We start from the raw sequence: 18,086 nt of genomic DNA, 5'->3' as shown, positions 1-18,086 counted from the left end.
TGGGCCTAAATAACGGTTACTCCAGGCTTGGTCCGTCACTTTCAGCAAGTCGTCTCGCCTAGTAGCCTCACAGATCTGACTTGCCACACTTCCTACTCCTTGTCTTATCACCAGCCTGTCTTCAACCACATCATCCACCCGGTCCTTTGGATCCTTGACCACTGGATTGCCTTAGATAAGCCTTCCTCAATTTGGTGCCCTCCAGATGTTTTGTACTACAGTAGAGATGGGAAATGTCTGTGGGGCTGAATATGGCCCACAGGGGTTCCCCACCCAGCCCGCCCACTTCTTCCCCAGACCCACAACCTTTCCTGGCAGGGAAATGGTCTTATCTCACCGGTCAAGAATTGATCAAAGATGAGAGCTTTTCTCTGCAAGGGAGAGGGGGCAGGGTCTGAGGAAGAAGCTCCTGAACTATGCTGTCCTTCTTATGTGTGAGTAGACATCCTACACCAAAAGACATGGCATTTGCTATTTGAAAGTGCTGCTGAGCTATCCAGTCCTGCTTACTTCTGAGTAGATAAGCAGAAGCCAAGTGATGAGCGAGCAAGCTCCTGGAAACAAAGCCCTATGAGGAGAGACGGAAAGAACTGGGCATGTTTAGCCTGGAGAAGAGAAGATTGAGGGGAGACAGGATAGCACTCTTCAAATCCTTAAAAGGTTGTCACACAGAGGAGGGCCAGGATCTCTTCTCGATCCCCCCAGAGTGCAGGACACGGAATAACGGGCTCAAGTTAAAGGAAGCCAGATTCTGGCTGGACATCAGGAAAAACTTCCTGTTAGAGCAGTACGACAATGGAACCAGTTACCTAGGGAGGTTGTGGGCTCTCCCACACTAGAGGCATTCAAGAGGCAGCTGGACAGCCATCTGTCAGGGATGCTTTAAGGTGGATTCCTGCATTGAGCGGGGGGTTGGACTCGATGGCCTTAGAGGCCCCTTCCAACTCTACTAGTCTATGATTCTATGATTTCTCCGGGGCCCTTTTGGCCTGGCCTGAACGACAGATTTTGCTAGTGCTTAAACACGTGTCTAGCCTGTGGCTCATCACATAGTAAAAATTAGGTTGAACCCAGAAGAAACTATAATTTTCCAGAAAGTTTCATTAATTTATTCCTGTCATGGAATCTGGGCCTTGGCACAATGCAAATCTCCACGTTACACCACTATGAATCCGAGCGACACCGTCGTGAGTTCGCTGAGACCCCACCCCACCCCACCCCAATCATCTGGGGAGGGAGTGGCACGCCTGCCACACGTGCGATTATGGTCTTATAACACCCAGAACAGCGGAGGAGTTTCCCCCCCAAGACCTCACTGTCTCCTAGATCGCAGCTTGAACCAGACGCATTGGGGGCTGATTTGACCAAGCGAGTTCACAAAGAATTAAAACATTGCGTTGTTCAGCCTGCTCTACTTTAGCAGTGGTATTAAGGAATTAGGGAGAATTGATTTCCAGTTCCCCTCAGATGACCTGCAATGCATGAGGGAAGGAGAATGCACATGACACCCTCTGGCACCGAATACGAAGTAGGTACATTTGTTTTACGTTAAATGAGCCATGTTTCCGGAGTCAAACAACTGAGCAAGTCACAAACAGTCTTCCACACGCAAAGGGTCCAGCAGAACAGTCCATTTGGTGAGGTTGGTTTTTTTTAAATCCCTTTAAAATATGCATTCGTCAACCACTCAGATCATGAAACATCAATCATATTTAGATTCCTTAAAACGGTTTGGTTTTGATTGTGGATTCCAGCTCCTACAAAAAGGGAGTGAAATCCCAGGATGCTATAGAAAGGTTTCAGGATGCTATAGAAATTTTGAACAACAAATCGTCTTGTGATGGCGACTCGTCGCCATCACAAGACAATTTGTTGTTCAAAATTTCTGCAGACATTATAACAACTCCCTAAAAAGGGCCTAAAAAACAAGAGGTTGAAACATGTATAATATTTATTTATTTATTACATTTATATACTGCCCTATAGCCGAAGCTCTCTGGGCGGTTTGCAACCATTAAAAATGGTAAACATTAAAAAGTACACAAAATTTAAAAACCATCAAAAACATACAACAGTATAAAAACAACAGCTATAAACCTTTCTATAGCATCCTGAGATTTCTCCCCGTTTTTGTGTACCTCTTGGATGCTCACCCGCCTTGCACCCCTGGATTCCAGCTCCTGCAATCTGCCCTGGAGTTTTGGCTGGAGGTGGACGGGAATTCCCTGTCTTGCATCCCCCAAGGTCTCTGGTCATAGAATCATAGAATAGTAGAATTGGAAGGGGCCTATAAGGCCACCGAGTCCAACCCCCTGCTCAATGCATGAATCCACCCTAAAGCATCCCTGACAGATGGCTGTCCAGCTGCCTCTTGAAGGCCTCTAGTGTGGGAGAGCCCAGAACCTCCCTAGGTCACTGGTTCCGTTGTCGTACTGCTCTAACAGTCAGGAAGTCTTTCCTGATGTCCAGCTGGAATCTGGCTTCCTTTAACTTGAGTCCGTTATTCCGTGTCCTGCACGAGGATCGAGAAGAGATCCCAGCCCTCCCCTGTGTGACAACCTTTTAAGTCTTTGAAGAGTGTTATCATGTTTCCCCTCAATCTTCTCTTCTCCAGGCTAAACATGCCCAGTTCTTTCAGTCTTTCCTCATAGGGTTTTGTTTCCAGACCCCTGATCACCCTCGTTGCCTTCCTCTGAACACGCTCCAGCTTGTCTGCGTCCTTCTTGAAGTGTGGTGCTTTGGAGGGGAAAGCAAACACCAGCCCCTCTGCATACTGGAGGCTTCTGGCGATTTTGGGGAAGGACCCAGAACCTGTTGCAATCTGACAGCTGCTGGCAGTATCCTAAAAAGTGCTTCCAGTCCAAGCGACTGCCCAGGGCTCACGTCCAGCTAGAATTTAATGGTCTTTTGCTTCCATGGAATGGCTAGGGTGGCCATGAGTCCTCTTTGACCTCTATTTGAAGAGCTGACAGTGGACTACCCTCTATTTGGAAGGTGTCCTCTGTTCGAAGGGCTGCCCAGCCCAAGTCTAGTTTAAAGACAAAGAACCATCGGAAGGAATAGCTAAAAGGCCTTGAATTGTTATTTATTTATTTATTTATTTAAAATAAATTGTTCAGCAGCAACAGCTGGCCAGCAAACTGAACAGGTAGGCACACAGGTCACCTGTCACATTGCCTTCCACACTATGCCAAGATGTATTGCATTGCTATTTAAATTATAGTAAGTATTTCTAAATTTGCATCTGCACTTATGTATTAGCATATGCAATTTTTAACGTGAATTGGAGTCCTCTTTTTGCTGGTGCATTTTCTCTTTTTTGGCAATTCACAAGGGGTCACCCTAGAACCTGCACAATGCGCAGGCTGCACGGATCTAATAAATGAACAGTTAGGCCAGTCGCTTTTTAAACCATTTGAGTCTCTATGTTTTCTACTGTTATTAACTCTGGACAAGTGCTATAGTATAATTCCACATAAACCCGGTGGAAGTTAGCCTCTCCCCCCCCCCCCCCCGGAATTCCCTTCCCAAATCAGCAATACTACAAACGAGAAGAATCCTGGAATTGTTGTAGATCACAAGCTGAATATGAGCCAACAGTGCGATATGGCTGCAAGAAAGGCAAATGCTATTTTGGGCTGCATTAATAGAAGTATAGCTTCCAAATCACGGGAGGTACTGGTTCCTCTCTATCCGGCCCTGGTTAGGCCTCATCTAGAGTATTGTGTCCAGTTCTGGGCTCCACAATTCAAGAAGGAAGCAGACAAGCTGGTGCGTGTTCAGAGGAGGGCAACGAGGATGATCAGGGGTCTGGAAACAAAGCCCTATGAAGACAGACTGAAAGAACTGGGCATGTTTAGCCTGGAGAAGAGAAGATTGAAGGGAGACATGATAGCACTCTTCGAATACTTAAAAGCTTGTCACACAGAGGAGGGCCAGGATCTCTTCTCGATCCTCCCAGAGTGCAGGACACGGAATAATGGGCTCAAGTTAAAGGAAGCCAGATTCCAGCTGGACATCAGGAAAAACTTCCTGACTGTTAGAGCAGTACCACAATGGAACCAGTTACCTATTTATTTATTTATTTATTTATTACATTTCTATAGCGGCCAATAGCCTTGTAGGCCCCTTCCAACTCTACTATACTATGATTCTATGATTCCTTCATTTCAGAGGAAAGCAACTGACTAGGTCCTGGTGAAGGCAACACGGCTGAGAAGAAAATGTACAAACAGAGTAGTTTTAACAATAATTGGGGTGTGGAAAATGGGGGAAGAGAAATACAAAACAACCAGGAGCCTCTTTGGACAATTCCTCTCTGAACTCAACCCCACCCACCCCCGTCTGCAAAATGGCCTTACTCAAAGAAACCCAAGGTAAAGCTCTGAAAAGTCCACACCGACCGCGTGACGACGGCAGCACCTGCCAACCCCAGTTTCATTTCCGATGATCAATTGTCACGGCCGTCGGCAGGGACGCTCCTTCAATGGCCAATTCAGTCCCTTTGTGAGCATCTCTGCTCAGCCTGCTCAGATTAAGGGGCCCCCCATTGTATCCGGAGGCTGCTGGCTGAACCCCTCCGCGCGCACGCTTCCTCATTACCATACCCGATGCTCAACAAGGGCCTCATTGTGAAGGGAAGGCAAATGAGGCCAGAGGTCAAGCCACCTAAAATGGCGGCCCCAGAAGGCAAGCCAACCGATGGCGGACGAGACAAAAGGGGTGCACTTCCAGGGGATCTGTGGACCATGAACCCCCCCCCCTCCCCGGTCACGCCAGGTATTCTTCTACCGAGCGCCATTGTTCTGCAGCTGGATGAGGGTCACGCGCATGGCAGCGGTAGCGGGATGTGTGTGCTCATGCTGGATTCCAGGAATGTATTATTTTGATAGACACCACTGGCCCGGAGAACAGATGGCCCAAAGTTTCACAATGACCCGCCTCAAAGCCCGTGGAAGCATCTCGCTCGACGCAGGCCCTTCTCTCTCCCTCTCTCTTTCTCTGAACTCTGAAACTTCACCCACCCGACCATCTGCTACCATGAGAAAGACCTTTATCCTCCCTCCGAATATATACGGTTAATTAAAACGATTGGAGCACACACTGCTATGGCTTTGTTTTGTAATACGCATACGCACGGGCACTGAGGTCTTTTGTTTTTTAAAAATCTGTGATAAATCAAGTACTTCTTCACACAGTGCGTAGTTAAGTTATGGAATTCACTGCCGCAAGATGTAGCGATGGCCACCAATAGGGATGGCTTTAAAAGGGGGGTGGATAAATTCCTGGAGGAGGAGAAAGCTACCAAGGGTACTACTCCTGATAGTAGTGTGTTATCTCCAGTATCAGATGCAGTAAGCCTGTGTGCACCAGTTGCTGGGGAACATGGGTGGGAGGGTGCTGTTGCACCGTGTCCTGGTCGAAAGCTGGATGGCCATTCTGTGTGAACAGAATGATGGACTAGATGGACCCTTGGTCTGATCCAGCCTCAGGGCACTTCTCATGTTCTTATGGTAAGTGAGAATATCCATTTGATGCCTTAATGGAATGAGACTCTCACCAATTCCACAAATTGCTTTTAAGTATATTAGGAACCTAGGAAGCTGCCCTCTACTGAGGCAGACCCTGGTTTGGCAAGTAACCTCCAAGTTAGATTACTGCAATGCACTCTACGTAGGGCTGCCTTTGAAGACGGTTCGGAAGCTGCAGCTCGTGCAAAATGCAGCGGCCAGATTGATTTTGGGAACCAGAAGGTTCGACCATATAACACCTGCTCTGGTCCGTTTGCACTGGCTGCCTGTATGTTTCCGACCCCAATTCAAGGTGCTGTATTTCACCTATAAAGCCTTACACGGCTTGGGACCACAATACCTGACGGAACGCCTCTCCCGACGTGAATATACCCGGTCATTACGTTCAACATCTAAGGTCCTCCTCCGGGTGCCTACTCCGAGAGAGGCTTGGAGTGTGGCAACGAGGGACAGGGCCTTTTTGGTGGTGGCCCCCAGACTATGGAATGATCTCCCTGACGAGGCTCGCCTGGCGCCAACGCTGCTATCTTTCCGGCGCCAGGTTAAGACTTTCCTCTTCGCCTAGGCATATGGCGGCACATCTTAATCACCCACATGTTTAGTTTTTTAACGGTTTTTAATGCTTTATGTGTGTATGTTCTGTGTTTTAGAATTTAAAATTTTGTATACTTGTTTTAATCTTAATTTTAGAATTTCTGTAAACCGCCCAGAGAGCCCTGGCTATGGGAGCGGTATATAAGTGCAATAAATAAATAAATAAATAAATAAATTGGCAACACCGACGGGCAGCAACAGCTCTCCTAGGGTTTCAAGCGGGATTCCTTTCTTCGCCCTACCAGGAGAAGCCGGAGTTCGAACCCTGTCACACTGAGCTATGCTGCCTCCCAATCTAGCTTTATATCTGCAAGGATGCATGTATTTTTTCACTGGAGGAGCGTTCAAACATACGAACCAACCCTTGCAGTCTGAAATGGCCCAGACACAGCTTTACCACCTCCATGAGATCAAGGCCTCCGTCACCAGCGAGGTCTAATTTCCTTCGTATTCTTATTTCTACACTGGGATGTAGGCTGTTTATATGGAGCTGCAGTGTTGTTTTTTAGTATCACAGTATCCTCACAGTATCCTCCCTTTGGGGGTGATTTTGTTTGTTGTTGGGTTTCATTTTATTTCTATATTGCCCAACAGCTGAAGCTCTTTGGGTGGCTCACAGAAATTAACACCATAAGATACTGTATTTTATACATACTGTTGTTCCCCGCCTTGAGCAGGATGGAGAGGCGGGTAAGAAATAAAATTAATACTTCAAAGGTTGTCACACAGAGGAGGGCCAGGATCTCTTCTCGATCCTCCCAGAGTACAGGACACGGAATAATGGGCTCAAGTTAAAGGAAGCCAGATTCCAGCTGGACATCAGGAAAAACTTCCTGACTGTTAGAGCAGTACTACAACGGAACCAGTTACCTAGGGAGGTTGTGGGCTCTTCCACACTAGAGGCAGCTGGACAACCCCCTGTCAGGGATGCTTTAGGGTGGATTCCTGCATTGAGCAGGGGGTTGGACTCGATGGCCTTGTAGGCCCCTTCCAACTCTGCTATTCTATGATTCTATTATTATTATTATTATTATTATTATTATTATTATTATTATTATTATTATTATGCATAAAACTGCAATATAAAACCACACTATAAAAGTACAACCAGAATAAAACCTAGCAGCGATGCAGAGATTTAAAATACAGATTTAGAACAACAGAGCTAAAAGAGTAGGATGCTAAAATACTGGGAAAATGAAAAGCCCTTCACCTAGCACCGCAAGGAGTACAAGGTAGGTGCCTGATGAACCTCTCTAAGGAGTTCATTATACAGCTGGGGTGCCACAGCAGAGAAGGCCCTGCTCCTGGTAGCCACCTGCCTCACTTCCTTTGGCAGGGGCTCGCGGAGAAGGACCCCTGAGGATGACCTTAGGGTCCGGGCAGGTACATACAGGAGGAGGCGTAGCTGGGAGAAAGGTAATAACGGCCAGGGAAGGCAACGGCAAACCACCCCACTATAAGGCCTGCCAAGAAAACGTTAGCGAAAGCTGGCATCCCTCCAAGAGTCATTAATGACTCAGTGCTTGCTCACTTCCTTTGGTAGGGGCTCAGGGAGAAGGAGCCCTGAAGATGACCTTAGCGTCCTTCGCCAAACTGAGCGATCATTTAAGGGTGGCCTTAAAGGCAACTTTGCGGCTTCCAAAGCAAAGGGAACATCCCCTACCCACCCCAGCAACAACAGGAGCTCATTCTCAAGCCCATGGGGGTGGGTTCATGGACAGCCCCTGGGGCTTTGTCCATCCTGGTGGGTTAGAAGGTGTTCATGACTCGGCATAACGGAACGGCTGCTTCCGTGTAAGCCTTCCCGTGTGCTGAAGGCATGTTTTGTAAGTCCACCCTCTGAAATCAAGCTGATGACGATGAGGATGAGCAAAGCCTTTGGCCATGCGGTCTGGAAACGATGGAAGGTCTGGTTCATCACATCTGGAGGGCATCGATTCAGGACAGGACGCTCTAAAGTGGTGGACCCTTCGCACAGCACCTAATTCAACCTTAGGAATTCAATAGCGCTGCATACGGGGAGGGCTGCCAGCGTGGTCTGCAGAGGGCCACTGGAAGCTCCAGGTAGGGCTGGGAAAATGTGTGCCTGAAACCTTGTAGAGCCGTGGCTGCCAGTCCGTGTCGCCAATACTGGGCTAGTTGGTCTGACAGGGGCCTTAGCTAGACCTAAGGTTTATCCGGGGTCATCCCGGGGTCGTCCCTTCCTGCTCCCGGGATCCCCTGTGTCTTATTTACATAGAATCATAGAATAGCAGAGTTGGAAGGGGCCTACAAGGCCATCGAGTCCAACCCCCTGCTCAATGCAGGAATCCACCCTAAAGCATCCCTGACAGAGGGTTGTCCAGCTGCCTCTTGAAGGCCTCGAGTGTGGGAGAGCCCACTTATTATTATTATTATTTATTTATTTATATAGCACCATCAATGTACATGGTGCTGTACAGAGTAAAACAGTAAATAGCAAGGCCCTGCCGCATAGGCTTACAATCTAATAAAATCATAGTAAAACAATAAGGAGGGGAAGAGAATGCCAACAGGCACAGGGTAGGGTAAGCAGGCACAGGGTAGGGTAAAACTAACAGTATAAAGTCCACAACTTCCATAGGTAACTGATTCCACTGTCATACTGCTCTAACAGTCAGGAAGTTTTTCCTGGTGTCCAGCTGGAATCTGGCTTCCTTTAACTTGAGCCCGTTGTTCCGTGTCCTGCACTCTGGGAGGATCGAGAAGAGATCCTGGCCCTCCTCTGTGTGACAGCCTTTTAAGTATTTGAAGAGTGCTATCATGTCTCCCCTCCATCTTCTCTTCTCCAGGCTAAACATGCCCAGTTCTTTCAGTTTCTCTTCATAGGGCTCTGTTTCCAGACCCCTGATCATCCTGGTTGCCCTCTTCTGAACACGCTCCAGCTTGTCTGCGTCCTTCTTGAATTGTGGAGCCCAGAACTGGACGCAATACTCCAGATGAGGCCTAACCAGGGCCGAATTGAGAGGAACCAGTACCTCACATGATTTGGAAGCTAAACTTCTATTAATGCAGCCCAAAATAGCATTTGCCTTTCTTGCAGCCATATCGCACTGTTGGCTCATATTCAGCTTGCGATCTACAACAATTCCAAGATTCTTCTCGTTTGTAGTATTGCTGAGCCAAGTATCCCCCATCTTGTAACTGTGCCTTTGGTTTCTATTCCCTAAATGTAGAACTTGGCATTCCTCCCTATTAAATTAGCACTCCAGCCTATCAAGATCACTTTGAAGTTTGTTTCTGTCTTCCAGGGTATTAGTTATCCCACCCAATTTGGTGTCATCTGCAAATTTGATCAGCGTTCCCTGCACCTTCCACTATTAGGGACAGAAAGTGTGCCTCTTAAGGCGGTATTCTTGGGGCAAACAGTACAGGCACAGCGAGTACTACATTACGGCCTGCTAATGAGGCATCTGGCCGGCCACTGTAAACCCTGGGCTAGGTAGTCGTTGTGCCAATCCAGAGAACGCAACTTTGCTAGTCTTCACTGCACACTTGCATGGCCTGGCCCATCCAGCAGGTGGCGTGTGGCTCACATCCTCAAGATGTGAGGCTGTTTGGAAAAGTGAAAGAACATAATTTCCATTCCCAATGGGGAAGACACCATCCCTCTCAGAAGACCATCCATGCACAGCTGCCAGTAGAAGAGCCAGTGTGTGTGTGTGTGTGTGTGTGTGTGTGTGTGTGTCTCCTCCTCAGCAACATAGGTTGGCTCTCCTATGAGTCCTTTGGAACTCCCCGCCCCTTGAGGTCAGGCAGGCGGCAACACTGTGCATCTCCTGGAAACAACTCTTTTCCAGGAAGTGTTCCTCAACTGATCAGCCACTGTTTTTAATCGTCCCTTGATTTAAATTGAACAATTTTATTTTGCTGCTCTTAATCTCACCCCCTAATTCTGGAGCAGGGAGCTGGCGGGCTCTTCGTCCCTGGAGGTATTCTAGCAGAGAATGGACAGTCATCTGTCAGGGATGCTTTAAAGTGGATTTTGCACTGAGCAGGGGCTGGACTTCATGGCCTCGATGGACCCCTCTAACGCTAGGATTCTACGATCAGCCTACATGTTGGTAAACAAAGAGATTATTAATGAGCTGAGTTGATTTCATTACTGGAAAGATAGAACGAGTCTCCAAGCCCTCACTCCTCCCAACGGACGCCTCTCTCTGGAACGGGGGCTCAGGGAAGAGGAAGCTGAGAACGGCTCATTCCAAGAGACTTTCTCTGAAAAGGTGCAAAATGAAAGTTGGGGAGGAAGTCATAGAGGGACCCTCCACGGATGTGCTGATGAGCTCTCTAGGTGGCTAATAAATATTCCTAGGGGGAAAGGGGGAATCACTCAGCACCAAGCAGTGTTTGAGGTGGGGGAAAGAGGTGGCTGCCGACCAACTCAGTTAATTGACTGGCCTTGTTAATTGACTAACCTTTTGCACCCATTTTACAACTAATAGAGAGGAATAAAAATCACAGCGCAGTTGTTCCGGACTGAGCGTCCCTCTGGGACGTCTCACCATTAATTCCAAGGTCACAGCAGTCCACGGGGCCTGCAGGGGAGATGGATTAGACTCTCCGTGCTGGTAAGCAAATCCATTATCGAGGTCGCAGCTGTAAGAACTGACTCACTTACCCAGTTTTATGAGGTCTCGTTCTGGGACCCCGCTGGTTTGCAAAGGCTGCTTATCCGAGGTCAGCGTCGAACAGAAAGGAAGATGCCAAACTGCAGGGTCGCAGATGGGAGATCAGTTTTGGCAAGGAGTTGAAGACCACCTGGACGCCACGGTAATTTTCCAAGGGTAATTTCAACGTCTAATATTCCAGCAGGGTTTGGAGCTTCCAAACGAGAAGGGGCCATTGCTCAGAGGGCGAGCACAGCTTTTGCATGCAAAAAGTCCCAGGTCCATCCTCGGAGCTTCCAATTGAAAGGAAAATAACCTGGGCTCAGGTAGCAGGGCTGGGATAAGCCAACAACCAGCAAGCTTTGGCTGATATACCAACAACCACCCTATCTGGACAGAGAGAGCCTTGCAACAGTTATCCATAGAATCATAGAATAGTAGAGTTGGAAGGGGCCCACAAGGCCATCTAGTCCAACCCCCTGCTCAGTGCAGGAATCCACCCTAAAGCATCCCTGACAGATGGTTGTCCAGCTGCCTCTTGAATGACTCTAGTGTGGGAGATGCCACAACCTCCCTAGGGAACTGATTCCATTGCTGTACTGCTCTAACAGTCAGGAAGTTTTTCCTGCTGTCCAGCCAGAATCTGGCTTCCTGTAACTTAATAGAATCATAGAATCGCAGAGTTGGAAGGGGCCCACAAGGCCATCTAGTCCAACCCCCCGCTCAGTGCAGGAATCCACCCTAAAGCATCCCTGACAGATGGTTGTCCAGCTGCCTCTTGAAGGCCTCTAGTGTGGGTGAGCCCACGACCTCCCTAGGTAACTGTTCCCATTGTCGTACTGCTCTAACAGTCAGGAAGTTTTTCCTGCTGTCCAGCCGGAATCTGGCTTCCTGTAGAATCATAGAATCATAGAATCATAGAATAGCAGAGTTGGAAGGGGCCTACAAGGCCATCGAGTCCAACCCCCTGCTCAATGCAGGAATCCACATGTTGTCCAGCCGGAATCTGGCTTCCTGTAGAATCATAGAATCATAGAATCATAGAATAGCAGAGTTGGAAGAGGCCCACAAAGCCATTGAGTCCAACCCATGCACTGGTATTCTCCCGTTTGGATTCACAGGCATTTTAGGGATGGTTTTAGTGGGTTTTGATCTCTGCACACTTCTCTCCCCTCAGTTGGTTGCACTTTTGATGTTATGGTGTACTCCAACGTTTGGATCCCTGCTGCTGGATTTATCCTGGTTTTATCATGCTGTTTTATTGACATTGCTTTATTGTTATATTGCATTTTATAATGTTTTTTATTTATTTAATGCATGCCGCCAAGACATCTTCGGTTATTGGAGGATCTAAAAACGTAATAAATAAATAAATGGGCCAACAGCAATAGTCACTCCATGTCACCTCCGACACAGCAACAGTTTTTAATGGGATGGATTCCACGCCCGCATTCAGCTGCAGTGAAGATGCTGGTGCGAACCAGCTATGAGGTCCTAGTTTATAGCATGCTAGCCAACCCAACAATCTCACTTCACATTTCCAACCCCCAAGTATTGATCTTCCGCACAAGCTTTTATCGGGCCATCACTACTAGAACTGAAAGTAACCTCTGAAGGGTGTCTTGTTCTTCCTCCTCCTCCTCCTCCTCCTCCTCCTGCTGATCCTCCAGAAGACACATTTTTATCAGGCAAGAAGGCCAAATCACAGCCACAACTTAATTACCAGCTTTCACTCATTCAGAAGCTGGGATTCTCAGCCCTGGGCCAGCAGGGTCGAAATGTGCCAGTCTGGTGGGGAAATGCTACAGCCGCCAGAGAGAATCACGGCATTGTTCTTCTGGCACCTTAGGAAACATTCATGGGATTGGCTGAACAGCAGAGCCAGAAAGGAGGTGACTCCATAAGCAGGCCACAAAGGCACACGCTGTTCATCGCAAGGGCAACGTGGACTGTCTAGAGCAGCCTTTCTCAACCTGGGGCGCTCCAGATGTGTTGGACTACAACTCCCAGAATGCCCCAGCCAGCTCTGCTGGCTGGGGCATTCTGGGAGATGCAGTCCAACACATCTGGAGTGCCCCAGGTTGAGAAAGGCTGCTCTAGAGTGAGCCGAGCGGCCTGCAGACAGGCAGTTACGATGCCTCCGTGCTTGCTTTGACAGGCCAAGTACGTAAGAATCATAGAATAGCAGAGTTGGAAGGCGCCTACAAGGCCATCGAGTCCAACCCCCTGCTCAATGCAGGAATCCACCCTAAAGCATCCCTGACAGATGGTTGTCCAGCTGCATCTTGAAGGCCTTTAGTGTGGGAGAGCCCACAACCTCCCTAGGTAACTGATTCCATTGTTGTACTGCTCTAACAGTCAGGAAGTTTTTCTTGATGTCCAGCTGGAATCTGGCTTCCTTTAACTTGAGCCCGTTATTCCGTGTCCTGCACTCTGGGAGGATCGAGAAGAGATCCTGGCCCTCCTCTGTGTGACAACCTTTTAAGTATTTGAAGAGTGCTCTCAAGTCTCCCCTTAATCTTCTCTTCTCCAGGCTAAACATGCCCAGTTCTTTCAGTCTCTCTTCATAGGGCTTTGTTTCCAGACCCCTGGCCATCCTGGCTGCCCTCCTCTGAACACGCTCCAGCTTGTCTGCGTCCTTCTTGAATTGACCCCATCTTGAACCAGACCCCATCTTGAACCTAACCCAGCCTTCTCCAACCTGGTGTCCCCCAGAAGGGTTGGATCATGGTCCGACACATCTGGAGGACATCTGGCTGGGGAAGGTTGGCCGAATCCTTCGCCCGCTGTTCCAGCCATGCTGCCAGCCATGTGCCATCATGCTACCTGATACCCACCTGTGCGCATGTACACACCCACGTATACCCCCCCCCATGGCTTACACACATTATTTCCTTCTAAAACTTATCCAGCCAGAAATAAACAGCCATAATATAAAACGACAGGACTTAAGGGCGGGTGGATGTCGTTCTGTCTTGAAAGTGATGAATTTGACACAATGATCAGAGATGATAAATGCACAAATACATTAACCGCATTCCAGAAATTCCCTCTCCCACCCAACCATAGCTCCAATCTTGCCTCTTTTTCTCCGACAAGGTTGCCATTAAATCTTTACCTCGTCACAGTCATCGCTGGAGATGCGTGTGGGCTGAGCTTCCTCGTTCAGAGGGTCAATCACCGTCACCTCTGCAAAGTCTTCCACGGGTTTCTGAAACTCTGGCACGGATCGCCTTCCATAGCGTTTCCCACCCTTGATGTATTTGGGTTGGGCTTCTGGTGAAGAATCTGCATGTGAGAGATGGAACCCAAGACGTTAAGTACAGAAATGACTAGATGGGCATTGTTCCGCAGCAGCGTTATGGCTTAGCTCACGTGTAAGGAGCACCCTTGAGGAGTTTGGTCAGGAGTATCTTTGATCCAGGAGCGGTAGTGGGTAGTGTGTCATGTTTAGCCCTGCTCCCCCTGGGTTGGAAGGTGTTTCAGGTGATCAATCAGAATCAGACTCTGAAGTAGAGGAGTCGGCGCCAGACACAGGCCAGGCTATCCCAGTGGGGGAGGAAGCTCTCAAGGGCTCTTCACCAGCTGGGAGTGAACCCTCTCCAGAACTTATCTCCTCAAGGGCAAACAATACACAGTCACTGGGAAGCCAACATTCTTCCGAGGGGGAGAGCACAGACAGCTTAGCTGATCCTAGAGTACGCCGCAGACTAAAATGGGTGGAGCTAAGGGAAGGCGAGAGAAAGTCTGCCCGGCTGGTGTCCCGTCAGAATCTGCATCACGACTAGCCTCTCTGAAGTTAATGCGTCTTGGGAAAGGGTTTTCCATTCTTCTTGAAAGAACAATTGTCTTGCTTAGTTTGCATAGTTTTGCCTAGGGGAAAGTTCCTAGAGATTAGACTCTCTTCAGGTGGGAAGAGATGTTTATTGCTTGAATAAAGCTTTGTGGATTACTTAGCAGGCCTCCTCATTGTCTCCCAAGAAGGCGGGAGGTTTTGAGAAACACAACAGACTGTTTGTCCCCTTCCAACTTCACAGTTTCTAAGGGCCGTATCCAACGGGACACTTATGTCCTCACTGGTTCTCTTAGGCCCTACTGCTTGCGCAATGGTGATTTAGGGCTTCTGGGACAACATGAAACAAGTGAAAACAGTCACTTGGGAAGGGGAGAAGGTCAGCAGAACTTGCATAACAGAGCTCCAAAACAATCAAATGACTACTGCAAACTTACAACTTTCTGTCTCTCACACACATATTCATTAATTCTCTTAGTTTCCACTAAGCCAAAATTCAAGATCAGTTGGAATATTGCTTGTTTACCTTTAATTTAAAAAACTTTTACTACACTTTTCAACCCAGATGTGTCCACAAGGGCAGTTTAAAGAAGTCCAACACAAGCCTCTGTGTAATCTTTTTATATAAAAATAAGCAATAAAACAAATTCAGACACAAGGGGTAGTATCAAAAATTATCCTACATAGAGGAGAATTATCCATTGAGACCCGTTGAAATGAATGGGACTTAAATTTAACTTAAGACTCATTCGTTTTAATGGGTCTACTCTATGTAGGAATAATTTCGCTGGTACCCAATAAAACAAGAAAAAATTCAAACCAAGCTAATCACAATCCAAGTCAGAATAAAATGGTTTTAAGAAAATAGGAAGCCGTCTTACACCATCTAAGGCTATTTATCCATCTAGGACAGTTGCTACTGCACTGACAACCTGGTGTAGTGGTTAGAGTGCTGGACTAGGAATTTGGGGAGACCCTAGTTCTAGTCCCCCACTCAGCCATGAAACCCATTGGATAACTTTGGGCCAGTCACTGATTCTCAGCCTAACCTACCTCACAGGGTCGTTGTTGTGAGGAAAAAATGGAGGTGAGGTGAAGAACCATGTAAGCTATTTTCGGTTACTTGCAAGAGGAAAAAAGTGGCATATAAATATGGTGATTATGATGGTTAATATTAATAATTACAAGTATTTTATATATTTTAATGTATTTTTGGAAACCGCTTAGAGATTATTTTTAAAATATGGTAAGCGGTATATAAATGTGTAAAATAAAATAAAAATCTTTTTGACACAGACACGGGTGAACCATTCCCGGCCCATCCACCTAGCTTCTTTCCCATTCATGAACAGGTGTGTCTGTGACTCACCTGACCAAAAAACAAAACTGTGGCCATATGGATAGATGCCACTCAGCAACAGATGTATAAATCCCAGCTGAGTGCTTTGGGCGTCAAGAATTGTTTGACAGGTAATGGTCCCTGAAGCACCTCTCAAATCAGACAACACAAAATGGAACCACAATATTAGAGGATCACAAAACTTTGCAATGATAAATAGGGTGACCCTATGAAAAGGAGGATAGGGCTCCTGTATCTTTAACAGTTGTATTGAAAAGGGAATTTCAGCAGGTGTCACTTATATGCATGCAGCACCTGGTGAAATTCCCTCTTCATCACAACAGTTAAAGCTGCAGGTGCCCTGCCCTCCTTTAAATCTGGTCACTGTAGTATAGCTCCTGCAGCTTTAACTGTTGTGATGAATTTATTTATTTATTTATTTATTACATTTCTATGCTGCCCAATAGCCGAAGCTCTCTGGGCGGTTCACAAAAATTAAAATCATAGTAAGACAATCAACAGGTTAAAAGCACAAATACACAATACAATATAAAAAGCACAACCAGAATAATGAAGAGGGAATTTCACCAGGTTCTCCATATATAGAAATGACACCTGCTGAAATTCCCTTTTTTATGCAACTGTTAAAGATACAGGAGCCCTGTCCTCCTTTTCATAGGGTCACCTTATGATAAAGCAAGACACATCACTATGTACAATAAGGTTGATTAAAAGGTGGCCAGCATATTTCTTAGGAAAATTAGAGTTCGTTTTTGTTTTAACCAACAAAGCAGTAAGCATTAAGTTCTTATATTTACCCTATCAGGCAGGCATGGTGGGCTGAGCCTAGGCAATTATGTTATTAGTGTGTTTCCTGTTCTTCCAGGATTTCTCTGCTCAACCTTGTCAAAACCTCACTATTCATATCGTTCTCCCTGGCATCTATGCAGGAAGCTTCCTTGTCTCAGTTCCCAAAACTCATTTTGCACTTAAAGCTAGTTCAAGCATATGTAGAACTCATCGCTCTGCACTTAACAACAGCAATCCACAGGTTGGGACTCTGGGCTGTCTGCCCCTCAACAACCTACTATTGTGGGTCCGCACGTCACACATCGAACAACCCAGGAATGGGGCTTTCCTGGGTTGTTTACAAAAACGGGAATGAAGCAAAAGCGGGCAGAAATCAACTCACTCGTTCGCTTCTGCATGGCTCTGGCCAATCATGGGTTAATTAATTAACTCATGATTTGTCGTTGGGTACAAAATGGGACAATGCGTTCAGATTGATGGACCGTGCTTAGTACTTGGAATGGAATTAGGTCTTAAAAGACAGCTTTAGCTATTGGGTGGCATAGAAATGCAATAAATAAACAAATACATTAAAAAATAAAAATGAGTAAGGTACTTAAGTTCAAAGGAAATTGTGAAATTGTATTTCTGCTGATTTTATCCTGGTTGTGTTTTTATATTGTATTTTACGTCATGTTTTTATACTGTTTGTCTTATACTTTGAATGGTTTTTAATTTGTGCGAACCGCCCAGAGAGCTTTGGCTATTGGGCGGTATAAAAATGAATTTTTTTTTTTTTAAAAAAAAAAAGAGACGTTGGTTTAGATTTTTAGATTTCTTCAGTCAATGTTTTATAGATATAGATATATATGGGTGTGTATGTGTGTGTGGGTGTCTTTTTTTTTGTCATGTGTTGTTGCAGCCATGACGTGATTTAGGCAATGATTAAATGGCAGCTTTTGCATTTGATTTTAAGAGGGTTTTGATGAGGATTTTAAAATAAAATAAAATAGCAAGGATTCAACAGTAAGGGATCAGGAAAACAAACCCTCTTTGCTAGGTACACATTAGATTTTGCAGAGAAACCCACGGCCTAGACCTATCCTCTCCAGCGTCATGCTGAATATCTCGGCTATACAAATTCCGTCTCAGAGCTTGTTAGAGGAAATGTATTCTGCAGCTTAGCTATGCAATGAATTATAAAATACACAGGCCCAGGAACCCTTTGATATCGTCGCCCTCCCCACCACCGCACACTCCACATTTCCCCTGGACTTACACCCCAGCCATGCATATTGCAAACCCTGGGGAGCGCAAGCAGAGCGTCCGTGTGTTTGAACAAGGCAATTTTAACAAGGTTTCCTGCAGCTGGGAGCCCGCACATGAAAGCTGCACGATGAAGTGCACAG

The 18,086-nt window shown here is 46.6% G+C and overlaps 1 protein-coding gene across 7 annotated transcripts in view; it reads right to left on the bottom strand.

Moving 5' to 3' along the window:
• The window catches only part of NIN (ninein), a 159,314-nt gene that overhangs the window by 79,563 nt on the left and 61,665 nt on the right, over positions 1 to 18,086 (bottom strand). For all 7 annotated transcript variants that reach the window (XM_063118241.1, XM_063118242.1, XM_063118244.1 and 4 more), the window contains one exon: positions 13,875 to 14,044. In XM_063118241.1, the coding sequence (XP_062974311.1) occupies positions 13,875 to 14,044 (170 nt within the window). The remainder of the gene's footprint in view (positions 1 to 13,874; positions 14,045 to 18,086) is intronic.

The sequence above is a fragment of the Elgaria multicarinata genome, chromosome 2 (assembly GCF_023053635.1).
Source record: "Elgaria multicarinata webbii isolate HBS135686 ecotype San Diego chromosome 2, rElgMul1.1.pri, whole genome shotgun sequence".
In the NCBI taxonomy this organism is placed as follows: domain Eukaryota; kingdom Metazoa; phylum Chordata; class Lepidosauria; order Squamata; family Anguidae; genus Elgaria; species Elgaria multicarinata.
This window is presented reverse-complemented; position numbering and strand designations above follow the sequence as displayed.